Source organism: Hippoglossus stenolepis, chromosome 20 (assembly GCF_022539355.2).
Source record: "Hippoglossus stenolepis isolate QCI-W04-F060 chromosome 20, HSTE1.2, whole genome shotgun sequence".
Classification (NCBI taxonomy): domain Eukaryota; kingdom Metazoa; phylum Chordata; class Actinopteri; order Pleuronectiformes; family Pleuronectidae; genus Hippoglossus; species Hippoglossus stenolepis.
The window spans coordinates 20,898,100-20,911,235 of record NC_061502.1 but is presented as its reverse complement, the minus strand read 5'-3'; the positions used below and the strand labels follow the sequence as shown (position 1 = coordinate 20,911,235).

The 13,136-nt window shown below is 44.5% G+C and overlaps 2 protein-coding genes across 3 annotated transcripts in view; one reads left to right on the top strand and one right to left on the bottom strand.

The window, feature by feature from the left end:
• The window catches only part of cpsf3 (cleavage and polyadenylation specific factor 3), a 7,787-nt gene extending 4,204 nt beyond the window's left edge, over positions 1 to 3,583 (top strand). Inside the window, exons 10-18 of the mRNA XM_035151074.2 lie at positions 219 to 365; positions 475 to 627; positions 708 to 816; positions 1,297 to 1,395; positions 1,465 to 1,559; positions 1,922 to 2,009; positions 2,089 to 2,155; positions 2,570 to 2,666; positions 3,155 to 3,583. Of these exons, the coding sequence (XP_035006965.1) occupies positions 219 to 365; positions 475 to 627; positions 708 to 816; positions 1,297 to 1,395; positions 1,465 to 1,559; positions 1,922 to 2,009; positions 2,089 to 2,155; positions 2,570 to 2,666; positions 3,155 to 3,244 (945 nt within the window). The 3' untranslated portion in view covers positions 3,245 to 3,583. The remainder of the gene's footprint in view (positions 1 to 218; positions 366 to 474; positions 628 to 707; positions 817 to 1,296; positions 1,396 to 1,464; positions 1,560 to 1,921; positions 2,010 to 2,088; positions 2,156 to 2,569; positions 2,667 to 3,154) is intronic.
• Positions 3,584 to 4,041: 458 nt separating this feature from the next.
• adam17b (ADAM metallopeptidase domain 17b) lies at positions 4,042 to 12,832 on the bottom strand. Of its 2 annotated transcripts, none has more exons than XM_035151071.2 (18): positions 12,546 to 12,832; positions 11,684 to 11,816; positions 11,480 to 11,610; positions 11,262 to 11,365; positions 11,010 to 11,190; positions 10,644 to 10,774; positions 10,292 to 10,378; positions 10,078 to 10,188; positions 9,846 to 9,990; positions 9,683 to 9,774; positions 9,454 to 9,606; positions 9,171 to 9,370; positions 8,279 to 8,382; positions 8,067 to 8,201; positions 7,495 to 7,625; positions 7,230 to 7,397; positions 7,076 to 7,132; positions 4,042 to 6,925 (listed from the first exon to the last, which is right to left on the bottom strand). In XM_035151071.2, the coding sequence occupies exons 1-18, from the start codon at positions 12,637 to 12,639 to the stop codon at positions 6,566 to 6,568; spliced, it is 2,517 nt and encodes an 838-aa protein (XP_035006962.1). In that variant the 5' UTR covers positions 12,640 to 12,832; the 3' UTR covers positions 4,042 to 6,565. The 2 variants fall into 2 exon arrangements, with proteins under 2 accessions (XP_035006962.1, XP_035006963.1); XM_035151072.2 differs by having other exon boundaries at positions 11,262 to 11,350.
• Between the last annotated feature and the right edge of the window lie 304 nt (positions 12,833 to 13,136).

Below are 13,136 nucleotides of genomic sequence, written 5' to 3'. Positions count from 1 at the left end.
TCTCTGTTCTCTGCTGAGTGGGTTCCATCTCCTGTGAGAAGAACTGACTGAGAGTCAGCTTCAACTGTCACAACCAGCTGCAGCTGAAGAGTGAAGCTGAACTGAGATCAGTTCAAAACACTCAGAAGTTATAAAGCCAAAGGTCACATGTTTCTGGCCATAACTCATAACTGTGTGTGTTTGTGTATCTAACTGTGTGTGTTGGTGTTGTGTTGCAGCACATCATGACGGAGCCCGATGAGATCACCACCATGTCGGGTCAGAAACTTCCTCTGAAGATGTCAGTCGACTACATCTCTTTCTCCGCTCACACTGACTACCAGCAGACCAGCGAGTTTATCCGAGCGCTCAAACCTCCACACGTGGTGATCACATGACCCCAGCGCACGTTTCTTAAAGCACGTGCAACATTGTGACTTTTTAAAACATTCTCCCGCAGTGTTACCGGGGTAACAAAGTGTCTTCTGTCTCCAGATTCTGGTGCACGGCGAGCAGAACGAGATGGCTCGTCTGAAGGCGGCGCTGATCCGCGAGTACGAAGACAACGATGAGGTTCACATCGAAGTCCACAACCCGAGAAACACTGAGGCCGTCACGCTGAACTTCAGAGGAGAGAAACTGGCAAAGGTTCGATTGAATCCTGAAACCCTGTCTCCCCGTTCCTCCTGTGTCTTACACCTGTTAACTCCCAGCATGCTCTGCTGCAGGTGATGGGCTCTCTGGCAGACAGGAAGTGTGCTCAGGGTCAGAGGGTCTCTGGGATTCTTGTCAAAAGACACTTCAACTATCACATCCTGACGCCCTCCGACCTCTCAAGTGAGTAGTTCTGTGTGTGTCTACCAGCTGGTCGTGTTCCCACGTCACATGACCTTCACATCCACTAGTCATGTGGTGTAAACAGGAAGTAGATGGTCTCCTCTGCAGTTGGTTGCTTAGTAACAGAGGAGCAGTGATGGTGAAGAGTCAGAGCAGGGATTTCTTTTCTCTGAGCGACGACGAGGTGGAACTGTTACTGACAGGAAGTGTTAGAAACAGGAAGTGTTAGAAACAGGAAGTGTAACTGACAGGAAGTGTTAGCTTTGTGTTCACCGCTGGTCGTCGAGTCATGTGACTGATGAGAACCAATCAGGAAGAGAACGTGGGCCTCATCTGTTCAGACTAAAACACAACCCACAGCGATGACGTTGCAGTGTGGGCGGAGCCTTGGTTGACGACTGTAGAAAGTGTGTGTGTTTGATTAGTAGACTTGAAATGATCACTGAAGGAGATGAACTGTGATTGGTTGGTTTTCTGCAGATTACACAGATCTGTGTATGAGCACAGTGACTCAGACTCAGGCCGTCCCCTACACCGGACCCATCTCGCTGCTCGTCAGTCAACTGCGGAGCCTCGCAGGTCAGTCACCTCACATCTGAACACAGCTGATCATGGTCCCTGTCTAACCTTTGTGATGTTTAACCTCAGGAGACGTGGAGCAGGTGGAGGGAGCCGAGAAAATCACCGTCCGCATCTTTAAGAGCATCACTCTGGTTCATGAGGCCGGGATGGTGACACTGGAGGTCTCACACAGACACACAGACACACACACACACACACACCACACCACACACACACACACAGACACACACACACACAGCAGCCACAGCGCCGCCAAGGAGCCATGCACAGCTCCTCTCTGTCCACTTAGTGTTAATATTGAGTATTTTTAGAGAGAGAGATCTTTTAATTTCTCATCTCGGGCAGCAGGGCTCCATCTGATCAGTACATTGACATTAGAGTGTGAAATGTCTATCGCGCACGTTGATATCGCGCTGACGATAGATTTCCGATATATCGTGCAGCCCTACTTTACTCGACATAAACACTTTATTTATTCAACTTTTGAGTTCAGAAGTTTAACGTGACTCTGTTTCCGTCCCAGTGGATCGCCAACCCGCTCAACGACATGTATGCTGACGCCGTCACCACGGTGATCCTGGAGGTCCAATCCAACCCCAACGCCCAAAAATGTCAGTAAACATTGCGTCCTGCTGTGTCATGTTTGTTGCTATGGTGACGAGTAGAAACAAGGCTAACGGTTTGTTTCAGTTCCTGAAGGTCGGAGGGAAACGTTCCACGTGGACGTGTTTGTCGAGCGACTGGAGCTCATGCTGCAGTGAGTACTGACGCTTGTTTTACCCTGTGGGGCGTGCCAGTCGGGCGGAGTTATAGATTTGAACGTCTGAAGCTCCTCTTCTAACAAACGGTTCATTTAAAACGTCAGGAAACGTTTTCTCATCAATGAATATTTCTGACAAAGCTGCAGAAGAAATTCATTTCGATTTAAAAATAACTTTTTTTATATATATAATCAATTTATTTTCACATGTTTTGGTTGTTAAAAAAAATCTTAAAAGAAAAAATATTTTTTTCAAAGACAAGATGCTGATTTTGTGTGTGTGTGTGTGTGTGTGTGTGTGTGTGTGTGTGTGTGTGTGTGTGTGTGTGTGTGTGTGTGTGTGTGTGTGTGTGTGTGTGTGTGTGTGTGTGTGTGTGTGTGTGTGTGTGTGTGTGTGTGTGTGTGTTCCAGCGACATGTTCGGAGACGACTGTGTGAATTTCAAAGACGGTAAAAACCTGAGCGTGACGGTGGACGGCGTGACGGCGCTCATCGACCCAGAAACCCGGGTGAGTTCAGCATCTGCACGTTTTTATTCTCACTGAAGTTAGCGCCCCCTAGAGGCGGAGATCTTCATTACACACCAGATAGATTCAAATGTCCAGTTCATGCTTTTTAAAAAATAATTCTGCAGTCGTGTCGTCAGTATGGAAGACTGAAACTGCCATAATTCAAAAGCTCAAATATATTAATATACCAGGAAATTCCTGAAAAGTAATATTGAAAATAATAGTTGGCTGTGATTTCTTAATTAATGAGATAAATTTGATTTAATATTTGTTTGCCTTAGTGTTAGTTCATCTATTTATTTAATCCTGTTTGATTTTCTCTCTCTCTGTCTGTGTGTGTGTGTGTGTGTGTGTGTGTGTGTGTGTGTGTGTGTGTGTGTGTGTGTGTGTGTGTGTGTGTGTGTGTGTGTGTGTGTGTGTGTGTGTGTGTGTGTGTGTGTGTGTGTGTGTGTGTGTGTGTGTGTGTGTGTTTTGACCTCTGACCTCAGACCGTAGCCTGCACAGACGACGAGTCTCTCAGGGAAATGGTGGAAGTCGCCATCCATCGACTCTACGACGCCCTCAGCCCCACCGTCTGACGAGCACGCCCACTCTGTGATGTCACCAGCATGGGTCCAATCACAGGGAGCCGCCGATGACGAAGGGGTGTTTGTGTCCATTGTAACGCTCCGATTGTTTAAGTGTAATTTTGTAACGACAGTGCAGCTGTGATATGAGTTTATCAATGCAACTTGATGTAGAATAAATTCTGAACATAAACACAAATGTCTTCATATCAGCTGATGTGAAACAACAGATCCTGAGTCAATAGAAACCTTTTAAAAATAATGAGAAATCGTTTTGATGAAGTTTCTCATTTTGAAAGTTTCTGATTATTTCTGTAATGTTTCTCTAAATAAAATCACAATGTTTTGATAGTTTCTGATTATTTGTTCTCATTTAATAAAGTTTAAACTTTTTTTTTTTTCAAACCCTAACAAAATAACGAGGAAACTGTTTTGATCATTTATTATCCTTTGGATTTTTTTGAGTAACTCATTATTTTAATAGTTTCTCAAAACAAGAAATACTTTTATACAATATCTCGGTATTTCACATTTGTTTAGCACGATTATTTTGAGTGTCTTATTATAACTATAAGGTGATCTTTGTTTCATCAGTTGGCAGACTTGAGCTTCCATAGTTCACAGCTGTTTCTTTATTGATCTGATAAAATCAATAAAATGCAATTTTTTCTACCTTGATTTATTTAAAAAAACACTTCAGTGAATTTGTTCGTTTGTTTCCTCAAAGATAAAAATAACACGGAATGAAAATATGAAATATGTTTTAATGACTGAAAACTGATTTTAACAATAATGACACTGACTTCATCTTGATTTCACTTCATTTATTCAATGAAACAAAACTCAAATGTCTCAAACACAAAAGAAGGAAACTTTCAGTATTTTTCATCGATCGTAAGAATATCTGCTGGCGACTTTCTTTCGATGGACATTAATTAATCGACTGATTGTCTCAGTGTTTAAAAAGTCGTTTGACTGAAGCCGCAGCGATCAGTCAAATGATCAGTTTGTCCATATGTCAAATATTTTCTGGTTCCAGCTCCTCGACTGAAGAACAGATTTTTCACTATTAATAATAATAATGAACCGATGCATTTTAGCGATTTAAAGACGTTTTCAGAAGCTCTCGACAAAACTGGATTTTTCCAGTTTTCAAAATAAAATGAAATTACAAGAAACTAAATAAAAACCTTGAAATCTTCAACTAGAACATTAAATCTGAAAATGCTGCTGAGCCTGAAACAACAAACAGGGAAATGATGACGGACGTTAAATTCCACACTGACAAAAAACAGCTCAGGATGTTTAACGTTAAATTCACTTTACTGAGCGACGAGAAACTGAACATTAAAACGTTAAAATCTTCACATCAGCAGCAAAGAAAAACACAAACAACACAGTGTTTAAAATACTGACGTGAACAGAAGGCACACTGCTGCGACTGTCAACACAAAAATACACATTTAACAACAGTCTGGGTTTATTCAACTACACAAAAATATGACCAGATAAAAAAACACAGATTTTAGGAACCAGTTGCCATGGGGACACGACGCAAGCTGCTGGTAAAACATGTTTATTTAGAAACGGCTGTTTTTTCAGAGGTTTAGTTTAAAACTTATTTTTGAGGGATTTTAAAATACACGTCCAATTTTTGACAAAACAAAAATTATGATTTGAAAAATAAGGAAGCTCATATCTGCCAAAGCAAATAGAAAAATATATGAAACATTCTCGTTCAAATTTTTTACACAAAAATGTAGAACTTTTAAGTATATGAGGGGATTTTACTTTAGTAATAAAAAAATAGCAGTTTTCCAATATTTATGTTTTAGTTATTGATTAATCATTTGATCTATAAAACCTCAATAGTCAATAAAAAAGAAAATACCCATCACATTGACAAAGGTAACTTCTTTAAATGTCCCTTTCATTAAATACTTTAATACATTTTATTCATTATGATGAAAAAAGTTTAGTGATGAGAAAAATAACTGCTGATGAATCAATAATCAACTGTTTCAGATGAATTCAAATTTACTTGATTAAGTTGAACATCAAGGTTTTAAAAACAGAAAATCAAACATCCACGTTTGTATTTATATATATATATATATATTTACATATATATATCCACAGAGTCTTGTGTAGCAGAGTGGGTTGAGCAAGGCACTAACACTCTGGGTTCAACTCCCAGAGAGATGCTAAAAACAGGGTTTTTTTAGGGACTTTAACACGAGACGTAAGAACGATAAAAATTCATGAGTAAAACTCAATATTTAAGAATCAAAAAGATGTGATGACACATGGTCCAAGATTCTTTCAACTCAAAACAAAAGATTTGAGTTAAAATACAAACTTTGACCTGTGACCGACACTTCCTGCTGAATCGCTTTCAGCCACGTTAAACGGTAAAAACACGGTCATCAGTCACTGATGCCCTTTGACCTTTCAGAGCTAAAACTCCGATGGTTTTCACAATCAGTTCAATATGTTACCAACGTTTTTGACGTCGACGTCGATGAATCAGTAACAAACGCATTCACTTGTCCAACATTTAAAAATGAACGTTAGCGCTGAGACGAGGACGAGCAGCTGAAGTCAACGAATCTTTGGTTGCTAAGAAACAACTGATGGTTTTACTTTTAATACCTGAAGGTTTAATATTTGGCATTTTTTAGATCAGTTTCCTTTTTACAGGAACTTTCGGACGTGAGCTGAACCGATACCTGAGATTTAGTTCAAAATATAAATTTGATATTTTTATTTAACATAATGCAAAAAAACTAAGCAGATTTCTTTGCTTTTCTAAAGGCTGAACTGAAATCGGACGAGACAGAAGCTGGTTTAAAGCGGTTCAGTGTTTCATCGCAAAAGACGATAAAAAGACGAGCACGTCTGAATTTGTGCGACATGTTGACAATGGTGACCACGAGCAGCACGAGCAAGAAGCGCAGTGAGAACAGCATCACTTCTGTGAGAATGTGGTCACGAAGCCAAGTATTGGACAAATTCAAACTGACCAGATGGTGGCGCTGCAGAGTTATTACAGTTCGTTCTGAGAGGCCCACGGAGTCTGAAGTCGTCACTGAACAACTCAAAGTGTCGCTCACGCTGAGTCACGTGGAACTGATGCTTTGTCTCTGAGACACAATCGAAGTTTACGTTGTGATAGAAGACGAAGACGATTCTGAAGTGGACGCTCCAGCCGAGAGACGACGAGGCATCGGGTTTAAAACAGGAGACGTTGTTTCTTATTAAAGACGTTCAAATCGTTTTTCTGTCGCTCTTCCATCAAACCTGTGATCAGCTGTGAGACGTGGGACAGGACGTTCAGCACTGCGTCTCCTTGGAGTCGATCTGATGTTGTCTCTGCAGTCTGAACAGCAGCGCCCTCTCGCTGCGACCCATCACGCTTTTCTCCGTCAGGTCCTCGAACGAGCGCTGAGCCGAGCGCCCGAACGCCTCCTCCAGGGCGTCCTCGTCCAGGTGGGAGTCGCAGCCGGGGTCCTCCTGGATGGTCGCCATGCGGGGGCTGTCCAGAGGAGGGAGGGCTGTGTCGGAGCCCGGGGGGGTGCTGGTCTGCTGGGGGCTGCACGGCTGGAAACGAAGGGGGGCGGCGGCGGTGGGGAAGGTCGGAGGTTTGAAGATCCGAACAGATGCGGACTCCAGGCTGCTCAGGAGCTCGGCATTCTGGGTAAACAAACCGTCAGATTCAGGTGGTTAAAGGAGCAGGTCGTATTTTGAACTGAGAAAATGAATCTGAGCCCCGCCCACTGTTGTACTGTGATGTCATCAAACGTCCGATCAGACCAATCAACAAAGAGCATTAAAGATTCTCACGCTGGGGAAGAACAGCGACTTGGTGCTTTGCTCGTACTGTTGATCCAGCTTCTTGTCCTGAAAACAGGTGAGAGTGACGATCTGTAACGTACACGTGCTAACATACAGAACGTACATGTTGAGATATGAGAGTGACGAGCCACTTGTGACCCACCACGCAGTGAACCAGGATACTGAACGGGACCCAGAAGAGCAGAGAGAACGCCACGACTGAACCCACGATGTTATCGGCCAGAAACGTCCCCAACGTGTTGATGTCCAGTTTATCGATGAAATCCCACAGACGCTCGATCACATCCTGCACCTGCTTCATGCACTTCCCCTGCAGAGAGAGTGCACGTGTTTAGACATCGTGCACGTGTTTAGACATCGTGCACGTGTTTAACGCCAGAAGCTCATTTACTGAAGCGCCGTCTCACCGCTCCGTCACAGAAGCCCACAGTGCAGGGTTTCCCTTTGCGCAGGAACAGGAAGTTACCCATCTCGTCCTGGTAGGGGGCGCAGGCGCCACCGCTGCTCCGACAGCAGACTTTGCACGACGAGTTGGTTTCTGCGGAGAAACAGACTCGTTAAACAAATGTTAAGTCCCCGTTTAAAAAAAAAAAATGAAGATAAATCAAAGTAAAAAATAAACAGGAAAATCATTTTGCTTGTTTTAGGTCACATTTCGTTAATCTTACTGCTTTTCTTCTTTGAGATTGTTGATGTTTTTAATAATAATTCTGGTTTCAAAGTCTCAGCAGCAGAACTCAGATCAAACTTTAAATTGGATCCTTTTTATTTCAGTCCAGTTTCCTCTCTTATCTGTGGGCTCCACCTCCTCAGGGAAACTTCAGGCTGTTTAGCTGCTAAATGCTGAACGTTCAGCGGCTGCTCTGAGTCTGGAGCGGTTTACAGAGGCTGGTTCCAGATGTTTCTCTGGAACCAGCTGCTGCTGTGGAACAGAAGCTAAATGAGGCTAGCTCCTTAGAGAGAGAATCTGTACTGGTACCGTTGCAGGCGCAGGGCTGCAGCTTCAGGACGGCCTGACAGAACGGAACGCACTCTCCGGTCAGACACTCGCCGCTGTCCAGACACACGGTTTCATCTGGAGCGTTTTCTGGGGGCGGACACTCGCTGCTGTTTCCTGTTGACAATAACACAGAAGACATGAGGCGTCGGGACCAGGACCGCTGATGCGTGACCTTTGACCCGTGTGCTGACCTGTGCAATAGGAGTGTCCTTTGCAGGTGGCGTCGATGGGCTCCTGACAGACTTCGCCTTCGGACTCGAACCAGCAGCCTTTACAGCACGCACTGTTCCTGTCACTGAACACAGAACAGTTTGTTGAGCTGAGCACACGGGGCGTGACGATGAGACGTCTCCACTTCCTCCGGACATGAAGCCAAAATATCTCAGGAACGAACGCTGCCATCTTGTGGCGACGACGTCATTTGCAGTCAGAGTTTCTGCAGCAGTGAATGTGGAGCGGAGCCATTGAATCAAGGTCCCGCCCACACTCTCGACCAATCCTGAGTCGATCTCAGCTGTCAATCATAATATCTCAGCCTGTTTCTATAACATCAAATAACTAACTAACGTTACAGTTTCTGTGAACACTGAAACATAATCACTTTATCTTTCAGTCTAAGTGAATAAATTCCCTCTTGAGTTTTCTTGAGATATCGTGTTCACAGGAACGGGACGGACGGACAAACCGAAACCATTATGTCTCCGGCCAGAAGCACTTGGTCGGACCTCAGTGAGACAAGAACGACCTGAAACGACAGAAACATCTGGACAAACATTTATTTAACGTCTACTTTGACGTTTTAGTTTGGTCCATGTCCCATCTGCTAACATGGAGGAGGAGGGTTTATGACCTATACTGCAGCCAGACACCAGGGGGCGATCCACCAAGATCTAAAAAGTAGTGAAAAATTGTGACTTCCAACTGGATGAACGTGCACAAAGGGGAAATGACGACACCTACATGTGACCAAAGGAAACGTTACCTTGATTAAAACAGATTTCTGCAGGTATGAAATTATAATGTTTAACTTCACAGATTGCACCTGTAATCGGACTTGTAGCCCCCCCCCAGCTGGTCTCTGACCTGCACTGAACTCCAGGTCTGAGGCGGCAGTCGTCCGTGCAGCAGCGATCTGAGTTGATGTTCAGGAGTCCAGGATCACACTCCTCCCCCTGCTCCACCCGAGAGTTCCCACACACGTTAATGTTTCTCTCCCTGAAGCACGACAACGCCTTCGACCTCAGACGCTTCACGATGGAGCGTTTGCTGCAGTTTGAGAAAACCTGGACACACGAGAGAGATTCACGGACGTCGTCCTTCAGGTTTCAGCTGGTCTGAGCGACACGTGAAGAACAGGAAGCAGCACCTTGTTGTTGACGTGGTCTCCGCTCACAGCGATCGGGTACATGACGTACTTCCCTCCCTCGTCCTCTCGGGGGGCGCAGTGCGGTATGTTGTCGGGGTCGTGCTCTGCTCCGAAGTTGTGGCCGAGCTCATGGGTTGTCACCAGGTCCGCTTCCTGCAGAGACCAAGCTGTTATTACCTATGAAGGCAGCGGAGCGGTGGTCAAACACCTTTTCAGAGAAACCACCCACCTTCGTCAGGATGGTCTTCCCATAGTTCATAGTGCTGGTCAGACCCGTGTTGAGGTAAATGGCTCTCTGTTGGTTTGCCGATGAAGGACACGCTAAAGAAACAACAACATGTGACCATTGAGTTTTCACTCGTGCTCAGATGACTTCAGCGACAGGACTCTACCTTTGGAGCAGAGGCCTCCGGGGATGTCGGGTTTGGCCGGGGCGACGTAGGCGAGCCCCAGCGTCCCTTCATCAAAGTCCTGGTAGGTGAAGAGGTGCGCCAGGCACACGTTGGAGGCGTTCTCTGCGATGTCCACACTGAACTGCTGCAAGAGGACAAAGGAGAGAAGGCGGGATTCAACATACAACTTGCAGCGTGTTGGCGTGACGCTGGAGTCGTGGCAGCTTTTTACCTCCAGCAGTTTCTTGACGTCCCAAACGTCTCTGCCCTTCTCTGGACTTCCTCTCATGTTGAAGTGACTTTTTCCTGGATCCACAGTGCTCGGAATCTTGTTGATGATGATCTGACAGGAAATACGAGTGTTAAACGTGTTTCTTGCTCTGATGTCGCATGACTCCACCCAAATATACAACAAGCCAATCACAGTGTTCCGTCATGTTTCTCACCTGCTGGATCTGAACTCCGTAGCCAACGAACTCCTCGTCCCACGATGTGTTTCTGTAGATGTCGTCCACTCGATCGATCAGCTCGATCTGAAGAGACAGTCAGGTGACTAACTGTCAGCATTCATGGAATCTGTTGTACAGGTGTGTGTACGTGTGTGTGTCACGTGTACAGGTGTGTGTACGTGTGTACAGGTGTGTGTACGTGTGTGTGTCACGTGTACAGGTGTGTCGTGTGTACGTGTGTGTCACGTGTACAGGTGTGTGTACGTGTGTACAGGTGTGTGTACGTGTGTACGTGTGTGTACGTGTGTACAGGTGTGTGTACGTGTGTGTGTCCACGTGTCGGTCTGACCAGGTAGTTGAGCGTGGTGCTCTCCTCCTCTCGGCCCATGTGTTTGAAGAAGCGATGGTCGGCCACCAGCAGCAGAGGACACGTGTTTCTCTTGTGGTCGTGGACCTGACGTTTCCCTCTGAACACAGACTCTGAGCAGGTGAGGACAAAAAACACGTTAGAAACATGCTAATAAAATGAGAGGCTGGTGCAGACTCTTCTTCTTCTTCTTCTTCTTCAGTCGTTAGAAATGGCTGAGCCTTAAGAACAGCTGTTTATGCGACGAGCAGCCGCTGGTTACCTCAAACCCACAGTGAAAAACATCCAAATAAAGAAAATCTTTTCCTGAAATTTGAAACTAGATGAAAGAGAAACCGATCTACGGACCGTTTTCCTCCCGCTCCGTCAACTTGGCTGTTTTAACGCTGTCAGGGAGGAGGTGGCTGGGGTCGGAGGTCACGTAGCCGCAGACTGATGGATGCTGCAGGCGGCTCAGGTTCCTGATGTCCTCTGAGCGGTAGATCAGCAGGCGACCATCAGGGGGCGCTGACGTGAACCTCCACAGAGGCTGGACACAGAGGAGAAGACATGTAGGAGCTTTTATTTTTCGGTATCAGACGGTCGGCGTCTGTGTCGTACCTCGATGTTGAATTCTGCCTCATCAGTCAGGATGTGAGCGGAGAACTCGTGGTCGTCGATATGAGCCTGAACTCGAGAATTTTCTTCTCCTGGAAACACACAAGCTTTACACTTTTATTTCAACACACACACACACACACACACACACACACACACACACACACACACACACACACACACACACACACACACACACACACACACACACACACACACACCGATGACATGTCCGGTGAAGAAGTTGTGTCTGTTGATCTGGTAGCTCTGCTCTCCGTCCTCGTCCACGACCGCCACTCTGAAGTCCTCAGTGAACAGCTCGTCGTTCGTCCTCAGGTACAGTCTGAACGTCCTGCACACACACAAACAGGCTGTGTTAGCATCATTCTGGTGACACCTGCCGTGGCTCTGCGTGAGACCAGGACCTCTTCAGGGCGTAGAAGCTGAGCGTTTTCTCCACGTGACTCTGAGTTTGGACGTCTCTGCGGCGGACGGAGTGCGTCTGCAGGCTGGACAGACGCAGCACGTCGAAGTCGTCCAGCATCGACCTGAGAGACGCTGCGGAGGAAACACATTGTGACGTCATCCAGCCACGTCTCAATTCAACATTTACCTGAACAAATACGACCAAGAGTTTAGTTGATTTTTGACATTATATAAAATATATATGAGAGAAAGTAATGAGCTTGTTTTACTTTATTACATTAGTTCTCTTTTATTGGAAACGTTACTAATATATTCATATATTATGGGATGTGACACTGTCAACAATACGTGTTTATTATACGTGTCAATCATCACAACTTTAACTTAGTTAGTTTTTTAAGTTGACAACTAAAATAACACTAAATTTGGTCTTTTTTCATAAAATGTTATCTCTTTACTTTGATTAATAATCTCTCGTTTAAATTGTTTCCTGTCACACGTGTTGAAAAATAAACTGTAAATAAAGATGGAGGACACGTCTCCACTTCGTACCTCAGATTTGAACGCTGCCCTCTTGTGGTGATGACGTCAGTTGGAATTGGTTTATGACGTATAAACATATTCGAAACACTTTTGCTTGACTTTTTGGCTCTTTCGCGGGATCCATCTTTATTTACAGTCTCTGGTGATAACACTGTGTTGTACGTTAAGTTGTTTGATTCATCGTCTTATATTAACGTTGTTTTTAAATGTTGTGTTTATTTGTATCTGAAGGAACTTTACATAAGAAAGTCGAGAAGAAATGATACAGAAAAATGATGAGGTGAATATTATCAGCGGAAAGCGGAAGTTCGGACTCACCTTCTTCCTGTTGCTCGGTGTCTGCGGATCGAACCGCTTCGGTTAAAACCGTGAGAACCGCGAGGATCGTAAAAACTGTGATGTCCGGTTTCATGTTTACCGGCCCCGCTGCTTCCTTCAAAATAAAAGCTCCAACATCACAGGCAACACGTTCGCGACAGTTTGGAAGAAAGTGTTCAAACACGTCCGCTGATACAAGTCAAGAATGAACTGAGATGAAAAACAAAACGTTTCCGCTCCGAGCACCAGGAAGACGGAAATCTGCAAGTCAACACGCAACAGGCAGGACATGCGGGACGGAAGTGGATACAAGTGCCTTCAAAATAAAAGCCTGACGTTTAAAGCACAACATAATACACTTAAAATACAACAGAAATAATTAAATATTTTTAAAATGATAAAGTTTTAAAATGCAACGAATCAATCACAAGATTCATTATAGAACATTATATATTAAATTACATAATGTTACAGAGGACTTATAGTAAATAAACTTCAATACTAATAAAATAAAAGCTTTAACTTTATGTGATAAATTAACCAAATAGGTAAAATGATATTCAATCTTAAAAGAATTGCTTGTAAAAGCTA

Bases quoted from the DNA above. Each gene is read 5' to 3' on its own strand.
- adam17b (XM_035151071.2), bottom strand. From the start codon at position 12,639: ATGAAACCGGACATCACAGTTTTTACGATCCTCGCGGTTCTCACGGTT. The intron at 9,607-9,682 runs GTGGGTGGTTTC...TGGTCTCTGCAG, and splicing joins GGAAGACCATCCTGACGAAG to GAAGCGGACCTGGTGACAAC. The intron at 7,626-8,066 runs GTACCAGTACAG...GTTTCTCCGCAG, and splicing joins GCAGCCCTGCGCCTGCAACG to AAACCAACTCGTCGTGCAAA.